The 20,748-nt window shown below is 43.6% G+C and overlaps 2 protein-coding genes across 7 annotated transcripts in view; both read left to right on the forward strand.

Annotated features, from left to right (window-relative positions):
- The first annotated feature begins 3,433 nt into the window (after positions 1–3,433).
- On the forward strand, positions 3,434–6,847 carry terf2ip (telomeric repeat binding factor 2, interacting protein). 4 transcript variants are annotated; one of them, XM_066672180.1, is made up of 5 exons: positions 3,481–3,520; positions 4,020–4,094; positions 4,190–4,970; positions 5,420–5,532; positions 6,117–6,847. In XM_066672180.1, the coding sequence occupies exons 3-5, from the start codon at positions 4,235–4,237 to the stop codon at positions 6,681–6,683; spliced, it is 1,416 nt and encodes a 471-aa protein (XP_066528277.1). In that variant the 5' UTR covers positions 3,481–3,520; positions 4,020–4,094; positions 4,190–4,234; the 3' UTR covers positions 6,684–6,847. The 4 variants fall into 4 exon arrangements, with proteins under 4 accessions (XP_066528274.1, XP_066528277.1, XP_066528275.1 ...); XM_066672177.1 differs by having other exon boundaries at positions 3,434–3,520; positions 4,020–4,970; XM_066672178.1 differs by lacking the exon at positions 3,481–3,520 and adding an exon at positions 3,657–3,906 and having other exon boundaries at positions 4,020–4,970.
- Positions 6,848–8,021: 1,174 nt separating this feature from the next.
- LOC136696490 (E3 ubiquitin-protein ligase RNF123) overlaps positions 8,022–20,748 on the forward strand; it is a 147,321-nt gene continuing 134,594 nt past the window's right edge. For all 3 annotated transcript variants that reach the window (XR_010802621.1, XM_066670928.1, XM_066670929.1), the window contains exons 1-18: positions 8,022–8,158; positions 9,273–9,420; positions 9,916–10,003; positions 12,509–12,588; positions 12,715–12,809; positions 13,072–13,126; positions 13,222–13,307; positions 13,739–13,825; positions 13,930–13,997; positions 14,603–14,728; positions 15,511–15,625; positions 15,763–15,867; positions 16,253–16,378; positions 17,897–17,989; positions 18,749–18,822; positions 19,097–19,214; positions 19,580–19,679; positions 20,008–20,069. Coding sequence is in view for 2 of the 3 variants with exons in the window: in XM_066670928.1 (XP_066527025.1) it covers positions 9,339–9,420; positions 9,916–10,003; positions 12,509–12,588; positions 12,715–12,809; positions 13,072–13,126; positions 13,222–13,307; positions 13,739–13,825; positions 13,930–13,997; positions 14,603–14,728; positions 15,511–15,625; positions 15,763–15,867; positions 16,253–16,378; positions 17,897–17,989; positions 18,749–18,822; positions 19,097–19,214; positions 19,580–19,679; positions 20,008–20,069 (1,560 nt within the window). In the remaining variant the exon portion in view is untranslated. The remainder of the gene's footprint in view (positions 8,159–9,272; positions 9,421–9,915; positions 10,004–12,508; positions 12,589–12,714; positions 12,810–13,071; positions 13,127–13,221; positions 13,308–13,738; positions 13,826–13,929; positions 13,998–14,602; positions 14,729–15,510; positions 15,626–15,762; positions 15,868–16,252; positions 16,379–17,896; positions 17,990–18,748; positions 18,823–19,096; positions 19,215–19,579; positions 19,680–20,007; positions 20,070–20,748) is intronic.

Below are 20,748 nucleotides of genomic sequence, written 5' to 3' on the forward strand. Positions count from 1 at the left end.
ATTATATCATCCACAATTACAGTGAGGAGGAGCGATAATGAGGGGCTATTTTGGGCTGAGAGTGTAGTTCCAACAAAAATGCACTTTAGAATAATGTTCTCTTCAAATCTGCAGGTAGGGGTTACTCTCTAGAACACACAGTCTGCCATGGTGCAGGTTTAAAAATGAATTTGTTTCAGTTTCTAAAGCTTTTAATCAATACATTCTGGAGGTTTGTTCTACACTGAGAGTGCTGTGTGATGTTAGAGGACACTACAATATACAAAGACACTGTGTAAGCTGTGTTTTTATCAGACATTATATGTGAATTAATGAACAAAAACAGCACTGTGCAGAAGTCTCAGACCCCTAAGATAGTGATATATATTTAAACTAATGCCTCCTCAATGAGTGTGGGGCTGGTATAAAGTTATATATAATCACAGTAAACACAAACAAATAATAATATAGAACAAATATCATTATTTATTATTAATATTAATTTCACTTATTCGCTGTCAAACACAGTTTTTATGGTTTTGGGATAATGGTGCCATCTTCTGGAGAATTTACAGCCTGCTAAACACGAGTGAATGAGTGAGCGGTAGAAGATGTTGCCTTTGCGCCCAATGGTTACAGGTAGGTTCAGGCCACGTAGTCCTGATCATTATGAAGATGAACTTACAGCAGATAATGAACAAATGAGTGAATGAATTGGCAACGTCAATCGGCTTAATTTTTAATCCACATTTGTCTTGCGTTTAGTTCAGTTCCACCACTAGGTGTCCACGTGGGCTTCTTCTGTGATATGTAACCAGCAACTCTTTTCAAACTGGAGGACGAACACTAATAGCCCAATTCTGATAACTACAAGATACTCACATTGTCTGTCATTGCACTGAGGGATGACGAGAGGAAGAGTACCCACCCCGAGAGAGCGAGGACAGGTTGGATTTTGAACAGCTATTGTAGAGTTATTCTGTCCCTGTGAGGCTCATAAACAGCTATGTGTCCTCAGCGAGGCCATGCTATTCCAGTTAGTGCTAACAGGTGAAGCCAAAGAGAAGCAGGAGCCCAGTGAACGCATGGCCAAAGTCAACAAGCTCCAGCCCAGTCCAGATTTGTCTCAGGCAGCAGAGCTCCATCCAGACGTGATGGCTGCAGCAGCTGGACGCTCTGGCCCTGGCCCGCGTGTTTGGAGGTAAAGCTCTCCGTGAGGCCGGCAGGGCACAGACGGCTGTGTTATCATAGGCTCCCAATCAAAACCCAACCACGAGACTGTGGAACGGGGTGATTTTGACCGCGCTGATTAATAGACGCTGCACTCTGCTGTATTTCAAGAATGCAGGCCGGCCGTAAAGAGGGTATTCAGGCCTAAAATGGCTGCATCGATCCTGTTGCATAAAAGAGGAACGTGTGCCCAAGACCTAAAAAACCTAAAATATCTCTGACTTCATCAGCTACAAATCTTTATTGGAGCAGCATTCCACTCAGTTTAGTGCATGGTACCTGACCTTGAAGATATTTTGGAACGTGGAGTAGCTGGGATTTGAGTCATGTGACTATGACACTTCAAAAGTTTGGATTCATTCAATTCATGCAAATATATTCACTATAATAAGAATTCAGCCATAAATCTACAGATAACAGGGAGTTGGAGCTATATTCAAGTATTCAGCACACTCTCATGTCACAGGGCTTTATATAGCTGCTGAATTTCTGATCTGTTTAATCTTTATGGTTGCATTAACTTTCTCATTCCAGAGTCATTAGCTTAAATGCTAATGTATTTAGTCTGTCTACGGGGTACATTGGTTTTACTCAGTGAGGCAGGAATGCAGGCTTGTTGTTTTGTTTTGATTTATAAGCTCAAAGATGAAAAATGGCTTCCTCTCAGCTCTTCTCATTCCGACTCATTAATCAAGATTAATGAAAGAAATTTCCAGAGAGAGTGGGTATTTCACCCAGAGTGATCTGCAATCGCGCTCATTCGTAATCATCCTCAAAGAATCAGTCCAGTCTCCTTCTGCTGTTTCACTGGGACCCTGTGTTCTCCTGTAGATCTCTGAGCAAACAATTCTGAAAAATGACTGCATCTTCTTTTTCAGTAGGAAACTTTGGACTGAATTCCTAAAGACAGGGACTCCGGCTTCATTAATTTTAACTAATATTTGATTTATTTAGGACTGTGGTTTATAATAGCAACTTTTAAATTCAGATTAACCTTTAAAAGATTGTAACTAAATATAAGCTAATACTGCCATCTAATGGTTAAACCTCACCACTGCAGCTTCACATACAAGCAGTTAAAGGGGAACTTAGTTTTATAAGAACCTCTGCTGGAAAACGGGTTAATTCCTGGGAATTATTTAATCAGCGCACGGTTTAATAATAATAATAATAATAATAATAATAATAATAATAATAATAATAATAATAATAATGCATTAAAGATCGTTCAGACCCATTAATTTATTGTGAATTCAGTCACCAGCAGGGCTCTGTAAGTATTTAATATAAGTGGATATGGATCAGCTTTTATACGCAAATAGTAATAAATAAATAAATATATAAATAAATAAATAGTGAAAAAGGACAATAAATTGGAATATAAAAGTAATATAATGAATAAAGTGCCATGACATAATATAAAATAAAGTGTTTTGAAAGCTTTAAGTTTTTAACATCGATGGGTAACTAAAATTATTGAAATATTTGTATATGTTTTATATACATTTGAATTATTTGGACATTCTTTTGCTACCCCTCTGCTGTAAATGTAATTAAACATATCATAGAAAAAGACTCAGTTTATGTATTATTGGCTCCTATTAATGCAATAAGTTTATAACAAATTTAAACGAAATTATAGAAAAAAATTGTTATTAAAAACACTTTCCCGCCAAAAGTGTGAGCAACGGCCACGGCATTTTTCAAAATAAATGTTTGTATGAAGCGATTTTACTGCGTGCACGTTAATCATATTTATTATATTATCATATTTTGAGCTTAATCCATTTCAGGGTCACTGTATTTATTTATTTTATGCGTATTTTAAAGAATACTCCACGTGTAGTAAAAAAATACACATTATTTTAATGCGTGTATAACCTTATATCATTTTACGCGTTTTAATAGCGGTAAATGCAAAAAATATTTCCTTCAATTTATTTAATCATCACATTTATCTCGTCTGTTCCACAGAATGTTTAAGAGGCATGGTTAAGACAGAAACACGATTCTAAATCAATTTAAAAGCACTGACTTCAGAAATATGTAAACGTTCAGATGACTTTTATTTTGGAGAATGAAACAGTAGTGTCTTGTGATCATGCACGCCCCCTGGTTTTCTGGAATCGATTCTAAGTCTCGACTCCTGCATCTGTAATCAATAGAGTCGACTCCTTGCCTCCACGCCATTTTAGCCAATAGAGCACAAGAACGATTCGGAATCAATGAATTCATTTTTATGGAGTCGATTCTAGCAGTAGTGCCTGGGCATCGCGTTGCGACAAGCTGCGAAAACAAAATAAAAACAAAGGTGTTTATAACGAAATGGAAATTTTCGGGGTTTCAAATAGTCTAGTTTTCTGCCCAGATTGCTTTTATATATTTTAACTGTAGATGGTTTAATGACGAAGGTCTGGATTGTTTATATTACTGAATTTCTCTAGGTTCACGGATTCAGTTTTCTTTTATTGTTTTATGGTATTATAGATATTGTTTTTAAAGTAGTTGTGCGACGTTAGGCGAATAGAATAGTAGTCTTTTTGTGGTGTTCGTTAAAATATCGATTTTATCCTGAGAATGGACTACTTAAGCCCAAAGATGTGCATTATCCAATAGGAGCATCCTCCTTTTTATTTTTTTAACTGTGGGACCGGCTTGGCTTTGAGCTTTAGTTATCTCTGGGAAATAACTGAGATGGTGTGCTTCTGGAATATCCCCTTGATCTAAAACTAATGTTTGTGGCTAAATTGAGAAATCTTTTTGTGTGATAAAATAGAGACTGAAGATATTAACATGGTTCTGTTCTTCAGGTCTGAAGTGCATGATGCCGACTGTTAAAGGAGACTCTTCAGACATGTCTCCAGTCTTATTCCTGAATAAAAAAGGTGAGCCCATGCGCTTCTTCATAAGGCCAGGACCTACCAAATTGCAGCTTCAGCCTTTAATAACAAATGGTGGCGGTGTCCTTTGTCGGACCCAGGAGCCTAGTGCTATTCTGCTGGCGGATCCCGGAGAGTTCAGAAACATGGATGGAGCCATGCATTTCTACATATCTTCTCAGTACGTTCGGGACTGTGTGCAGCAGAACCAGCAGTTAAAAATAGACAGCTACAGGTTCAGCAATTTGCAGCCTGTTCAAACAAGGGCAGCCTCACAGAAACATAAAGGCACCGGACGCATGTTTTACTCGCTTGAAGATGACTCTGCCATCTTGGATTACATCACCAATCGACAACACGAAGCCAAGGGCAACCGGATATGGCAGCAAATGGAGCGACAGAAAGTCACGGCTCATAGCTGGCAGTCCATGAAGGATAGGTTTCTGAAACATCTGCAGAACAAACTGATAATCAAAAGCCCTAAGAAAAATAGGAAAGCGCAGCCCTTGGAGGAAAGTTCCTCATCTGACGATAATAACCATCTCTCCTCATTTCAAAAGAAAACACCGGGTTCATCTGATTCAGACACCAATCAAAGTGGAGCGGTAGTTCAGAACGTGACCGAAGAAACACACACTGACCCCCCAGAACCTCAACATTCAACTGAGAGCTGTAGTTCCCCTCAGTGTCCCAATCAAGAGGAGAACCAGCAGCATCCTCAAAGGGATGAAGCTGAGAAAGCACCTTGTGGAGAGACGTCAGACCCAGACAAATTACCTCCGGAGGAGCAACAGCGATCTCAACAAGACAATGAGCAGCAGGAAGTCTCGACCAAAAGACAAAGAATGGACAGTGATGTAACTGAGAGGGAGATGTCGGATGGTAATGTCTGTTTTTCACTTTGCGTTTTAACTAATAGCTAAGTATCTTGGAAAAAAAAAAGTTAGCATCTGATGGAAAGGGGTAGCACTTTGGTGCTGACACACAGCCGCAGGGTCTCGGGATCCGGGGTGGGATCCTCTCCTCTGGTCACTGTGAGGAGTGTGGGGAAACCACAGATCCCAGAGGAAACCCACGCAGACACAAGGAGAACACACACCACTCCTCACAGACTGAGACCCGACGAGAGGATCCCACCCAGGACCCCGAGACCCTGCGGCTGTGTGGCAGTGAGAGCACCTGCAGAGCCACTATTGCTCCTCATCAAATGTTTTTTTTAATTTATGCAGCTCTTTGTTATTAATACATCCCTTTAATCATATGGTGTCTTCCTTTGATATATACAAATATTATATTATGATGACGTCTACTAAAACCTTTATCCTTCCTAGGACCAAATGACCAACCGTCTACTTCCTCTGGGATCACAAATACATCCAAAACTAGGGGAAGGACCCTGGGAATTCTCGAGAGAGCTGCCAGAGAATTTGAGGACTCACAAATGGTAAAATTAACACCTCAGGGGAGAAAGTATCTGTAAAAGTGTATCACACACACACCACATAGACTAGTCGAGTTTTCCACAAGGGGAACAGTTAGCATGTGAGTAACTTGCATGTGTTGTTTAAAGGGGATTTTAGGATTGCCCCACCCCCTAGTGTGAGTTTCTCCAATCAAAGCACTGCACCCGTGTTTATGTGAGAGCACGGAGAAATAAGAGCAGAGCTTCTGCTCCTCGCTCCTAACTGCTGTGCGCTCGGGGTCGGGGTGAACAGCGAGCGGCTCATTATCATTTAAAGAAACAGGTGCTGAAAGCAGGCGTTCTGAACAGGGCTGTTTACACAGGGGGAGAACACTGCTGTGGGGCTCGTGGGGTTTGGACCAAAGCAGGTCACAGGAGTTTCATTAAAAAGAGGGGGAGAATGTCCCATTCATAGAGAGAAAACAGGCATGAGCCTCTCCCAGTGCAGACAGTTGTAACTGTAGGTGTGTGTATTGTTAGGTCAGAGATTTACAGTCATGCAAAGACAAACCGGCCTCATATGATAAAGTTTGTCAAGCTTCCTTCTGTCTTTCTGTGTTCTACAGGTGGATGAGAGCAGTCAGGAAGCTCGGCCTCCGAGCAGAGCATCTTCTGAAAACTCAGACACAGATGAGGGACAGATAATGGCGGCTCGTAAGCGGGCCGTAAGAGAACTGGAAGAGGTTGCTGAGCTCTGTGACGCAGAACAGCAGGCGACAGAAGCCCAACTTGATGATGTTCCTGGTCCCAGCCGTGCTGCTGTACCTGTGACCTCTAATGCCCACATGTTCATATTTGACCAGGAGTCCCAAGAAGATCTCACACAGTCTCAGAACCAGTTCGACTCTCAGTCCGGTGTCGAGGAGATGAAGCAGCAAGTATTGAAACTGATGCAGGAATGTAAGAAAGACTTGGTGGAGGTAATGAAGGCTCTTCTGAAAGCCAGCGGTGATGTGACACTTGCGAAGTCATATTTGCAGAAGGGCTTTGATTCTAACGTTCACGGACCAGCGTGGACCAGGCATGACGATGACCTGCTCCTCTCTTCAGACACCTCTCAGCTTCAGGAGCTTAATGAGAAGTACGGAGCAGACAGAGTGTTGAAGAGAGCAGCTTTTCTGGAGACACAGTGAAATCGATGTGAGAAAATGACTAGAGGAAATGAATTTTAAATATTTTATTGTTCTATTTTAGACAGGCCGTCTAATTCTTTATTCATCTGTACAGTAGTGTCATCTGAATCTGGATAAATGGCTGTTTTCTAAAATGTTTTAATTTTTTATACAACAACAAATAAATAGTGTCTATTTTGTATGTGTGTTTCTTTTTAAAGTCAAGTCAAAGTGATCGTACAGCGTCTTTTATAACCTGGTATCACAAAGCAGCTTCACAGGAATTCATTGATTCATTATCTGTAACCCTTATCCAGTTCAGGGTCGCGGTGGGTCCAGAGCCTACCTGGAATCATTGGGCGCAAGGCGGGAATACACCCTGGAGGGGGCGCCAGTCCTTCACAGGGCAACACACACATTCACTCACACACTCGCACCTAAGGACACTTTTGAGTCGCCAATCCACCTACCAACGTGTGATTTTGGACTGTGGGAGGAAACCGGAGCACCCGGAGGAAACCCACGCAGACACAGAGAGAACACACCACACTCCTCACAGACAGTCACCCGGAGGAAACCCACGCAGACACAGAGAGAACACACCACACTCCTCACAGACAATCACCCGGAGGAAACCCACGCAGACACAGAGAGAACACACCACACTCCTCACAGACAGTCACCCGGAGCAGGAATCGAACCCACAACCTCCAGGTCCCTGGAGCTGTGTGACTGCGACACCTACCTCACATGAATTGAGAATTGGAAAAATGTTTTTAATAAATATCCCCAGGTGAGTAAACAAAGGCAACAGTGGCTGGAAAAACACCCTCGAAGCTGGAGAATGAAACTCTGGAGGGACCAAGACTCACAAAATGTGTCCAGTCAAAGTTTATAAACTAAAATGTCTGTGATTTTACGTCAGGGTTTACTTTTACAGTTAAAACACATCCAGTGAGTGGATTTAAACGGCTGACTGACCACGGCGAATACTACACACCAATGTACATAAACACATCAGTTTGAATTTACCTGACTGATGATGCGTCAATAAACATGTAAAAAGAAAGACATGTAGAAAGAGTACTTTTACTTGCTTTATAACATGAATTAAAATAATAGCAGATGGTTTGGCTGTAAATGCTATTAAGGCTATTTATTAGTCTTGGTAAATGAGTAAATATAGAATATATTAATATTTTTAGAGATATTTAACTCCTCACACAGACATAGTTCTACAGCTTGGGGCAACTCCCAACTACAAATATAACCACAACAGAGACCTCTGTATCCCCAGGGTCCTCTATTTTAAAAACCAAAATATTATCACCTCAACAGCCCATGTAACCCGCCCCACCCCTGAGCCCACCTCGAACGTTGCTAAGCTAACTCGCGTTTCACTGCGCTGTCCCTCGCGTCGCTCCGTACTTCTGAGCTGTTTATGGAGCGCTAGCCTCAGCAGCGGAGAGCGGAGCCAAGCACAGCGCCGACCCCAGGTACCGACCAGCGCCGTCGGGGACACGCTTCAGCCCTCACCGCTCTCTGTCACACCCCAGGGGGACTGCAGGGTTCGCTTCAGCCCGTCGGGGTGTGCAGGGAGCGGTTTAACGAGGCTGTCTGCGCGGTTTTGTGTTGAAGTGGAGCTCTGGTCAGATGGGTCTTAGAAGCGCCTCAGGTCCAGATGTAAACACCCGAGCTCAGAGTTCTCCCGAACCGGGACACGGCGCGTCTGTCCTCCAGCTGTTGCCGGCTGAGTTGTAGCTTGATTTGTTTTCTTATTCCCCAGCTTCTCACGCGAATAGTCCGTTCCACCTTAAATGATGCAGCACGTCAATGTAACTGCTGCACCATTTAAGATGGAACGGATGATTTGAACGAGAAGCTCGGGAGTAAAGCCCGTTTCTGTCTGGTCCTGTTGTGTTCTTAAGGCTGTCTGGCTGATGGGTGCTTAGTCGATAGGGCCCTTAAATCTGGACACCTCTGCACACCTCTGGGCTCCCCAGGCCGTCTTAAAAGTGTTCTCTAAGTGTAGATACGTAAACAGACCCTCTACAGGGCGCAGAACCACAGTTTCTGCAAGTATTTCAGCAGCATTTTTATTTAATTTCAGATTTAGTCTCAGCAAAAACAGATGCTGAGTTTACACTTAAGGTGGAACTATGTATTTCCATTTCATCAGATTCACTGGCCTTGCAAATACAAGTATAGGCTGTAGTTCATCTGTTGCTCTGCATACATATTACCCCCCTCTCCCCCCTGTTCCTCAGCGCTCAGGACCCCCACAGAGCAGGTGTGATGTGGTGGTGGATCATCCTCAGTGCTGCAGTGACACTGACGTGCTGGTGGTGTGTTAGTGTGTGTTGTGCTGGTGTAGAGTGGATCAGACACAGCAGTGCTGCTGGAGTTTTTAAACCCCGTGTCCACTCTCTGTCCACTCTGTGAGACACTCCTCCCTCGTTGGTCCACCTTGTAGATGTAGAGTCAGAGACAGGACACACAAGAACGCAACACTGTGACTTCATTTGAATTTGAATTGTGTTATATCTCTGTTTCTTGCCTCAGCACATCAATAATGGAAGTGTGTGTGTGTTTGTGTGTGTGTGTGGACAGATTTGTGTGTGATTTGTGTAATGTGTCTGTGCTTCTCAGAGCTGTGTCCCGGTCTAACGTGGCAGCATGAGTTCAAAGGGAGGCGGTACAGCCCTGTCCCGGCGAAACTACCGCTTAGCCTCAGACACAGACAAGCCCAAAGTCACAGGTAAGAGGGAGGATGTGTTTAGTCCTCGCACTGTGAAGTCTGAAGTGTTTTTAACAGAAGTAGCGTTGACAACGTAACACTTTTTAAAAGTCTGTTTGCCAAAATTAAGTTTTACCTAGAAAAAAACACCTGTGTTCACTATGGAATCAATGCAACGACGCAGGCTAAAATTTCTAGGGCACGAGGACACTGTGTCATTACAGACTTGGAGATATTAGTAAATATCACAGTTAAAGGTGCACCACTTAGTTTTAGCGGAGTGACTGTCTGTTATTGTAGTTCCCCTACCTACACCTCTAGTGGTCGAGCAGGGAACTACAACAACTGACAGCCAGAGTGCGATTTCCTAGGTAGGTTTTCTCAGGTGCAGATGCTGTTGCTACAACATATATTTTAAACTCGTATTCTTTATAATTTACTCTTAAAAATGAAATAAGAAGTAAACCCAAACACGGCCGAAGCTAATTACACCGTAAAATTTACTCTTTTTTTAAGGTATCGTAAATGAGAAGCTGTTAAGCGACTATCTACATCATGTGTTTCCTGCGTCCGGGAAACACGGACCGGCGTCAGCAGCGTACAGGTGGGTTTCCAAACCTTTCTTTCTTATTTATTTACTCGCATTTGTCTTGGCCTCCTCACCACACCACCATCAACATGCTTTCTGATATCTGTCTTTAACCCCCTCATTTCAGCATTCACCCACAGTAAATAGACTCTTTAATCAAAGTTACCTTGGAGCTAAAGATACAGTGCTGCTACATTACTGTCACTAAAGCTACAAACAGTGTAGTGTATCTTTAAAGGTACAGCAGTGGTGTTAGAGTCCAGTTGTGTTCCCTAAAGCTTCATTACATTCTCTTCTCCAGAAGGAGAGGGGGATCTCTGTAATCTTTCATTATACAACTGTGGAGAATAAAAGAACACAATAAAAGTTCTGGAGATGAAACGGGGCGAATGACATCAACATAAATTTAAAATTATAACTGTCCAAGGTACAATTCTGTTCCCTGGAGGGCACCACCACGGTGAGAGTTTTTCTGAGAGTGTAGGAGAAGAGGCAATGAAAACGTGAATGTGTTTATTTTAGAGATATCATAGGTGACACATATATAATGTATTTTTAACACATAGACATGTGTGTAGTAGGCAGGCTCCACTGACCTAGAACTACTGCTGGATGACTGTAAATTGTGGTGGAGGTCTTTTGTCCCACGAGAGTAAGCCATTCCCACGTCCAGCGCAGGCTCAGGTTACTGTAGCAGCTCTATAGATAGAGTGTGATGGGAGGATGGTGAAAGCTGACCCTCAGAAATAGAGGTGGCTAAGGGTGAGCAGAGCTGTGTGAAGCGAGTCTCCCACTTATTTCCATTGCAAAGTGGCGTTTTAAATCCAGGAGGGAGATGGGGAGCGGTTTTAATGATAAACTTTGTTTAAAAACCCAATGAAGAGCTCAAAAGACACAAAGTGGAATCTGATGACTGAGCGCTGTTTTTCTGAAATGTTGCAATGGAAGTTTCCCTTCAGAGGGCACCAGGGCCACATGTTTACACGGTTATTATCAGTGAACAGATGTGTGTATGCAGACATTCTTCAGTTACACACATCATTGCAAAGTGAATTTGAAACAGTGCAGTTTTCATTTCTCTGAGCTGCATGGTTATCTGTAGCCTGCATTATAACTTGTTTAAAATGGGAGCTTCAGTAACAGATTTAGACCAATCAGAGGCAGCCAGACATTGCGCAGTGGACAGGACCATAACAACAACTCACTGACCGTCCAGCTCTATACGCTCAGTGCTCAGAATTAACGCCAGATCATCTTAGTCTTGGTTATAAACTCAGACAAGGACCTTTATAGAAAATATTCTCAAATGAATCATAATTCCTGAAAAGCGCTATATAAGTACAAAAAAACATAATTATTCATAATATTATTATTACACAGCAATTATATATATATCCTCAGAATGTTTCAGCCCTATTTACAATTAACTTTGAAGTAAAGATCTGTTTTTCATATCATAAATAATGGAAACAGGGCAACACAGTGGAGCAGCAGGTGGTGTCTCTGTCACAGCTCCAGGGGCCTGGAGGTTGTGGGTTTGAGTCCCGCTCCGGGTGACTGCCTGTGAGGAGTGTGGTGTGTTCTCTCTGTGTCTGCGTGGGTTTCCTCCAGGTGACTGTCTGTGAGGAGTGTGGTGTGTTCTCCCTGTGTCTGTGTGGGTTTCCTCCGGGTGACTGTCTGTGAGGAGTGTGGTGTGTTCTCCCTGTGTCTGTGTGGGTTTCCTCCGGGTGACTGTCTGTGAGGAGTGTGGTGTGTTCTCCCTGTGTCTGTGTGGGTTTCCTCCGGGTGACTGTGAGGAGTGTGGTGTGTTCTCCCTGTGTCTGTGTAGGTCTCCTCTGGGTGACTGTCTATGAGGAGTGTGGTGTGTTCTCCCTGTGTCTGTGTGGGTTTCCTCCGGGTGACTGTCTGTGAGGAGTGTGGTGTGTTCTCTCTGTGTCTGCGTGGGTTTCCTCCGGGTGCTCCGGTTTCCTCCCACAGTCCAAAAACCATGTTGGTAGGTGGATTGGAGACTCAAAAGTGTCCTTAGGTGTGAATGTGTGTGTTGCCCTGTGAAGGACTGGTGCCCCCTCCAGTGTGTGTTCCCGTCTTGCGCCCAGTGTTTCCAGGTAGACTCCGGACCCACCACTGCCCTGAACTGGATAAGGATTACAGACAATGAATGAATGAATAATATTGGAAACAGCACCCAGCACTAGTTTCAAGGTGCTTTTGAGGTTCTAAGCTGGAGCAGAGTGTGACACTGCCTTTATCTATAGCTCATTCTTATCTTCTACTTTTTTTATTCCTCTCTGCCAGGAAACAATGCTGAACAGTTTGGCATCTTAAATAAATTCGGTCACCCCTCGCTGAGCACCTATTGTGGTAAAAAGTCGGTGTCAGCATTCAGCTGCTGTGACTGCGGCGGTGCTCAGTGCTGCATGATTAAATACCTCTTTAGTCAAACTCGGCTGATAAGCTGTGTCCTGTAAACATTATTCCCAGGATATCTTTCAGTTCCCAAAAGTGTATTCCCTTTCACAGGAAAACCTTGAACTTCCAGGACCTCAGTGCTCACCTGGAGAGGCTGCTGTCTGAAGATGATCCTGCTGAGGACAGCACGGGTCAGTTAGTGCTCCTCTCTGTTTTGTCGCAGTTGATGCCTGTGGTCGTGCTGTGGTTTTCTTTCTGGTCCTGAGCCATGTTTTAATGTTTTTATCTTGTCTGTTTGCTGCTGTGGTTCTTTACAGATCAAGTGGAGGGACGGCTCGGGCCTTCACCTGTCGTCCTTGACCACACCAGTGGATTTGAAGGCCTCCTGTTTGTAGACGATGATCTTTTAGGGGTATGTTCCTCTGATGACTTTACAGTGTTCCAGTTTATATCTTAAAACACGGACTGTGCTTCTCGATGTTTGTTGTGCGTAATTATCAACATGTTTTCTTCAATTTCTGCCTTTTTCAAGCATTTTGATTGCTTTATTAACCATTAAAGTCCTGTTTAGACAGCTTTATTACTGATTCATTGATAACGTCGGCCCTGATCTGAATGTCCTGATGGGTTTGAGCGGTTGTATCACTTCGATCATTTTCCCTTTATTTATGAAGGTCATCGGACATAGCAATTTCAGCTCAATAAGGGCTACTACCTGTGTATACAAAGGTAATGTTTCATCTTACTCTTGCTTGTGTCATGCCTCTGAATGCTCTCTCAATGCTGGTTTACAGAGTCTGACCTGTTTTTAATTGTTTGAACAGGGAAATGGGTGTATGAGGTGCTCATCTCGTCTCAAGGGTTGATGCAAATAGGGTGGTGTACGCTGAACTGCAGATTTAACCAGGAGGTATGTAGTCCTCTGACTTAAATAAGTATCATCTACTGTCTGTCTGTTCTGGGATTAATAACACGACCGTAAGTGGTGTGTGGCCCGAGACCCTGGGCTTGCTACAACATCTCCCCCGGACGTGCCTCATAAAGCCAGGGTTCGGAGCGTAGCCCCACGCACCGCGGACCGAGGCGAGGCTGAGGCCATATACCTCCTCTCCTCCTCCTCCTGTAGTACACCTGGGAAGCGTATGTAAACAGGGAGTCGGACAGAGCTGAGAGGAGGAAGCCAGACAGACAGGCTTTGTCGTGTTGTGATGCTTCACGAGACTATAACACATTCACGTTTCACCAAAACGAGACGAGACAAATCAACGTAGAAACACCATTGTTCTTTTTAATTCGTACCTGGGCAAGATGTAACAGGGATATTATCTCCTCTTTCTCCAGGAAGGAGTAGGGGACACTCCAGACTCGTACGCCTATGATGGCAACAGAGTTAGAAAGTGGAATGTTACAACCACCAACTACGGGAAGGTGAGATCACGTGAGCACGTTAGTCACGTTATAGAGGTGTTCTCCACAGCTGTAAAGGTTTTATTGTAAACGGATATTCACCACACCTTCTGTTTCCCCTCTAGTCCTGGGCCGCCGGGGACATTGTTAGCTGTATGATAGACTTGGATGAAGGGACAATAACGTTTTGCCTGTAAGTATTCTTAATAACATTGCTTGAGGTGTTGGTTTTAACTCCACTATGTGTATATTTGTATTTTGTGTCAGTTCTGTGTATAAACAGCAGTGTTCAAAAGTCTGAGGCACTTAAGATTATTATTATTTTAAATTATTTCTCTTCACAGCGAGTAATAAATACAAAAACACAAAGATAGTAAAAGTTAAATGATTCATTTTGGTTCTAAACAGAAGTGTCCGTAAGAACAGAGTGTGTTTCCAGAAGTTTCTCCTGATCGTATGGATTTGTATAAAATGGCACTATATTTAACACAGTGCAGTGTTTATTAACCGCTAACACTAGGCACAGGATGATCACCTCAAATAACACTGGACTATCCCCAGGAGAGACGTGGAAAGGGTTAAACAACAACACACACACACACACACACACACACACACTCACTGGAATAATGGGGTTTAATCTAATATAAGGTGGATTTTTTTGAGCAAATAAACTCATAATTACTTTTTAAAATCTCATTTTCTCAGGTGCCTGAAAGTTTTGCACATTACACTGTATCTATAATAACATCTTTGAAGTTAAATGTATGTTAATGTATTCCACTTTCTGACCCCCAGCAATGGCCAGTCTCTCGGTACGGCCTTCAGTAATATCAAGATGGGTCCGGGTATAGCCTACTTCCCCGCTATCAGTCTCTCCTTTAAAGAGTCTGTGGCCTTCAACTTTGGCAGCCGCCCTCTCAGATATCCTTTTCATTTCCTTTAGTTCATTGCTTTATTCAGATTGCTCTCTTCAATGTTGGTGAGAGTCTGCTTTACCTCAGAGCCTCTCAGTCAGCACAGACATGTCTGAACGTTGTTTATTTTGATTAGCACTAGGGCTACAGAGCTAATGTAGAATGATATTATGGCTTATACCCATCAATAATCTTTGGCTAAAAACCATCATCAAAAAACACATAAGGCAGAGTCCTAATGCTTCCTTCAAAATAAAGTCGTTTGTTTAAAGGCAAAGCAGCCGAGGAGACGACACCCTGTGCCTCCGCCACCGAAAATAGAAATGACAGGAGCTTAAATGCTTCCCCAGAAGGCTGCAGTTACAGACGAATGGTTTATAGAAACTTGCTTTACTTGCTTTTCTGACTGGGTTAAGCACAGTGGGGCTGCAGGGCTGAGTGTGTGAGGGAGTGACTGGGTGTGTGAGGGAGTGACTGGGTGTGTGAGGGAGTGACTGGGTGTGTGAGGGAGTGACTGGGTGTGTGAGGGAGTGACTGGGTGTGTGAGGGAGTGACTGAGTGTGTGAGGGAGTGACTGAGTGTGTGAGGGAGTGACTGAGTGTGTGAGGGAGTGACTGAGTGTGTGAGGGAGTGACTGAGTGTGTGAGGGAGTGACTGAGTACAGGTGCAGATTGGCTACGGTTGCCTTGTCCAGGTGGATGTTGTTGGATGTTGTATAAAGCTTGAACATTAATACGCCATAAGATCAAATCCACACTTTGTGTGACCCTTAACTGCGCTGTTTTTCACGTACCCTGTGGAAGGCTACCTTCCTCTTCAGGATCCACCAACCACTGACCTCATGAAAGCCAACAGACTGATGGGCTACATGAAGACCGTGCTGTCCACTGGGATAGACACACAGGCATGTCCCCACCATCCCTTCTTTATTTTCTCGAGTCCTGTTCTGTATCGCTCCCCGTGTTACTCATGGTTTAACAATCTGTAGAATCCTGTAATTGTTATCTTTACTCAAACTCTTTCTGAATCACTTTTTTTAAGGAGGAGAAACTTGTTGAAAGAGACATTGGCGCTTGGCAGCTTCAAGGAGAGCCCACCGTCCTGGTCACTCTGGCACATATCTTCAACTACTTCGCTCCTCTTATGGTCAGTAAACATGCTTCTCATGTCAGATGCAGCCAGTGAATGACCTCATTTCATATTCACACTGGGTGATATCGGGACTTAATTATTTTAATGTGGGAAAAGGTGATTTACATTATGTAAATGAGGCACGATCAAACAAAGTGCACTGTGTGATCCACTGGTTGATTGCGATTGACACATTGGGCACCGCTGGGCTGTAGTTTAGAGGCTCGAGTCCCAGCAATGTCAGAAAAATTGGGAAAATCAACATCAATCGACCAAATTTCCCTTGAGCGAGGCACCTTGCCCCCAGCTGCTGATCTCATTTCCTTCTCCTCTGTGCAGTTATTACTGTATTACTCATGTTTCATGTTTCATGTAAATCTGAATGTCCTTGTGTTTCCAGTGTAAGGTGTACCTGGTGGAAGATGTACTCATGAGCTTCCTACTGGGGATTCTGGAGGGAGGAGGCTCCGTGGATGAACACCCTCTGATCCAGCAACTGCTCGACCTCTTCTGGCTGCTCATGGAGGTGAAGAGACACCGGGATAATACCCTACGATATATTCTTAATTTATTCATAATTGTAGCTCAGTATCTCTCACTGTAGCCACAACATCCCAAAAGCCTGCAAAGTTTATTACTCTCTGTCTATTCTCTGGGCTCCACCTACCACATAGGAGTACTGTGTAGTTGTGTAGTTCTCCAACTACAGACTGTAGACCGACCTGGACCTATAACTGATAATATAACAGCTCCAGGGGCCTGGAGGTTGTGGGTTCGATTCCAGCTCCGGGTGACTGTCTGTGAGGAGTTGGTGTGTTCTCCCCGTGTCCGCGTGGGTTTCCTCCGGGTGCTCCGGTTTCCTCCCACAGTCCAAAAACTATTTGTGTCTGTGTTGCCCTGTGAAGGACTGGCGTCCCCTCCAGGGTGTATTCCCGCCTTGCGCCCGATAATTCCAGGTAGGCTCTGGACCCCCCGCGACCCTAAATTGGATAAGCGGTTACAGATAATGGATGGATGGATGAATGGAGTGTGTGTTTGAAGCAGTGTGACTCTTCTAGTTGTTACGGTGCAGGTTTAGCGCTCCAGGAAACTCCTGGATCTGCTGGAGCTGCCAATCAGGTCTGTGCATTATGATGAGCGCTGTGACTCGACTGAGTGACACACACACAGGGCAGGGTCCAGACGCCACTATCCTGGGGCCAGTAAAAACAGCCCGAGGGACGAGATAAAAGATCTTTTGGGACACTTTTGGGACGACGGTGTGGTGCGAGTTACAACCAGAAACTTAAAAAATAAGGGAACTATTACTGGTTGAAATTCTCATAACGTGGAACATGGATTGTGTTTCTGGATAAAGTCCCGTCCTTCAGAATAAAGAGCCAATCAGCTTTCTGTTAATGGATAAAGTCCCGCCCTTCAGCAATAAGAACCAATCAGATTGTTGGTTTTGAAAAGCAGTAAAGTCAACAGCAACTACAAGTCATTAGAGACATTATTTACATATGTTTTTTTTTTTCAAAATTATTGTTTTATTTGTCAATTTTACTTTAAATTAAAAAAGGACAGTTTATTTGTAATATTTATAAATCTTGTTGTATATTGAAAGGTAATTGACTGTGTAATTTGATTTGACATTCAGTTGTTAACGACGTAAACGTTTGCTGTAACTACACAGTAAATTCACTAGTGTTAAATCAGCACTGATAGTGTTAAATTAATAGTTCAACACCCTCAGTGTTCAGCTAACACTAATAGTGTTGATTTAACACTGGTGATTTTACTGTGTATGAGGCTACTTCACTGTGCAGGACATAACACTGATCATATGCAGGTTATACATTATGTTCTGGACCTTCTCTAACTGGACCTTAATGAATTTTAATTAACTACTCCTGCTGTAGTCCATCTGTTGCTCTGCATATACTTTTAGCCCACTCCCTTTCACCCTCTCCTCTAATGGTCAGGACCCCTACAGAGCAGGTTATGACTCGATGCTGCGGTGATAGTGACGTGGCGCTGCTGTATCTTCCTCTTTCTCCGGCAGGACTTTGAGGCGAACGAGTGCCTGAAGCAGTTGATGATGTCCTTGCTGAGGGCTTACCGCTTCTCCCCCATCATCCCTGACTTGGGCTTCCAGGTGAGCGAGACGGAGCCCCTGCCCTGAATCACACCACAGTGAACCTGTTTATGTCTGCTGTGTTTATTAGGGTTCAAGCACTAGGGTGCGTAGAACCCTATTGTATTTGTTACGTTTTTCTTATTATTCTTTTTCCCTTTTTCTCCTGTAAAAGTCATTGTGGGGAAGAGACCGTAGGTCGTGCAGACTCCCCACTTGGAGGGTATATGTAGTTTGTGTGCATCTCAGATGACAACAAAAATAGGTGGCGCTATAGCAAAGTGAAACGTGTTTAGGTTCATATCTCCTACACCGTGAGGCGTAGAGACAAAAAAAAATCCCCTGATTCCTTGGGTTCTGACAAATAAAAAACGGGTTAGTCAAAATTTCATTTTACCAAGGTTATTATCGTGCTAATTTGCATAATGTGCAAAACCTACTTTTGCGAACTAGTCTGGGGATTTTTGTCCAATTCTCTTGTTATATGTGATGTTGGTAGCGATAGAGTGATTATAGTCAGAACAGCAGTATCTCAGACACCAGACAATGCATTTCTAATAGTTTCTGAAGCATTAAATGATTCAGACGTCTGGTTCCTATCACAATCAATGTGCACCATTTGAGGTTCCCCCAGAAAAGAGGCTTTCAGATCAGATTTAATCAGCCGAATAACTGTGGGATTCCCCTTTAAGTGCAGTTTAAAGAGCTTCTTCAGCATTCAGGATGTACTTTATTTGTTTTTAAAGCAGAAAACGACTTATTCTCCTTTCTCTGTTCTAGATTCACTATCTTCGCTTGACCACTGCCATCCTTCGACACGAGAAGTCTAGAAAATATCTCCTCAGTAACGTCTTATATCCTTTCTTTTGGAGCGAAGTGTACTGTAAAATATCTCCAGAACGGTTGTCACCTTTATTCAGAAGAGTAAACCACTTGTGAGAAATGACTCCACTGCAGTAGAGCCCTGAAAAGCTCGATCATAAAAACCCACTCAGGATGCCACTCAGGAGCTGTATCATGTTACATCAATGCAAACGCAGTTTAGAAAGCAGTGTGAGCTCTAAGTGCTGCCTCAGATTTTTCCCCTTCAGTTTGTCTGTCCGTCTGAAAAGTCCTTAACAGCATTACGTTTGACGTCCTGCGCTCTGTTGTGTTCTTCTACATTAAGACCCCTCTGAGGGTGAAGGAGGCCGGGCTGGAGGAGCTCATTCCCACCACGTGGTGGCCGACTCGCTTCGACAAAGACGTGAGTGCTCGCTCACCTTTGTGATGTGGGGATGATGATAACAGCTCTGTTAGGAAAGAGAACTGAATCACTGTAGTCTGGACTCCCCATGAAACCTCTATGTTCATATAATACTGTTTCACCAGTCTGGGATAAAGCCTGCAGGATCTCATGGTTAAACAAATGTGCGTACAAATGGACTTCTAAATATGAGGGGTCCACTACTGCTGCACTGAGAAGAAGAACTACTACACTCTCTTGCAGTCTGCACATCATCCCCATGGCAGGGGCACCCAGACGTTTACACATCTGTAGATTTGCTGTGTAGGTTCTGTTACGAAATGTCATGGCTCATAAACGTAACCTGTGTTGTTTTCTGTACGCAGGGCAAGGATGAGAAGGACCTGAGGCATGAGACTGCAGAAGAGAGGCTGAGACGCAGGGCTTATGAACGCGGCTGTCAGAGACTCAAAAAGAGGATTGAGGGTATCAAACAGACACACACACACACATACACACACACACAAACACACTTTTAACCAAACATAAATCTTCAACAGCAGCTAACAGCAGGATTTCTATATTTCACTGACTGGGTCCTGCCCTCTCTTTTTTTCTCTTTCTCTCTCTCTCTCTCTCTCTGTCTCTGTCTCTGTCTCTGTCTCTGTCTCTGTCTCTGTCTCTCTCTCTCTCTCTCTCTCTCTCTCTCTCTCTCTCTCTCTCTCTCTCTCTCTCTCTCTCTCTCTCTCTCTCTCTCTCTCTCTCTCTCTCTCTCTCTCTCTCTCTCTCTCTCTCTCTCTCTCTCTCTGTGTAGTTGTGGAGGAGTTGCAAGTTCAGATCCTGAGGCTGATGCTGAATAACAAGGACAAAGGGACGGTACGTTGGGCCGAGGGCTGTATTTAAAACACTTCACAGCTGTGCTTTTTATAAATCATCTTGTGTTTGTCCGCTGACATTTTCCTGGAAGATATTAATCGCAATTGCGCTTGTCATCAAAAGAAAACATATTTGTAGTTTAATATGTATTACTATGCTATAAGAAGGGGAATAAAGGTCTTGTCTGTATATAAACGCATATTTTTGAAAGCGTAATTTATTGATCTACATCATCAGTGGACAGGCACACGCTTGCTGGCACAGTGCTGTGTGATGAGGGGATGCAGGGCGTCACCCGATTCGCCCAGTGCTCTCATAGGCCTTGGATGCCTGAGGCATCACTGAGGATCGGACCAGTGGTGTCCTTATTAAAGGGCCAGTGCGGAGATTATATAATAAACACATTATTCAAAAATCCCCACAGCAGTGTTCTCCCCCTGTGTAAACAGCCCTGTTCAGAACGCCCGCTTTCAGCACCTGTTCCTTTAAATGATAATGAGCCGCTCTCTGTTCACCCCGACCCCGAGCACACAGCAGTGAGGAGCGAGGAGCAGAAGCTCTGGTTTTTAGCCGTTTTCACTCTGTTCTCTTCCTTCTCCGTTTTTACTCAGTGCTCTTATTTCTCTGCGCTCATTGTGTCCGTTTTGCTGAGTTTAACCTCGTCTTTGCGCTCTCACAT

This window comes from Hoplias malabaricus, chromosome 5 (assembly GCF_029633855.1).
Source record: "Hoplias malabaricus isolate fHopMal1 chromosome 5, fHopMal1.hap1, whole genome shotgun sequence".
Lineage (NCBI taxonomy): Eukaryota > Metazoa > Chordata > Actinopteri > Characiformes > Erythrinidae > Hoplias > Hoplias malabaricus.

Coding starts and splice junctions, on each gene's coding strand:
- terf2ip (XM_066672177.1), top strand. CDS start 4,031: ATGATGCCGACTGTTAAAGGAGACTCTTCAGACATGTCTCCAGTCTTA. Junction 4,971..5,419: donor TGAGAGGGAGATGTCGGATG/GTAATGTCTGTT, acceptor TATCCTTCCTAG/GACCAAATGACCAACCGTCT. Junction 5,533..6,116: donor AATTTGAGGACTCACAAATG/GTAAAATTAACA, acceptor TGTGTTCTACAG/GTGGATGAGAGCAGTCAGGA.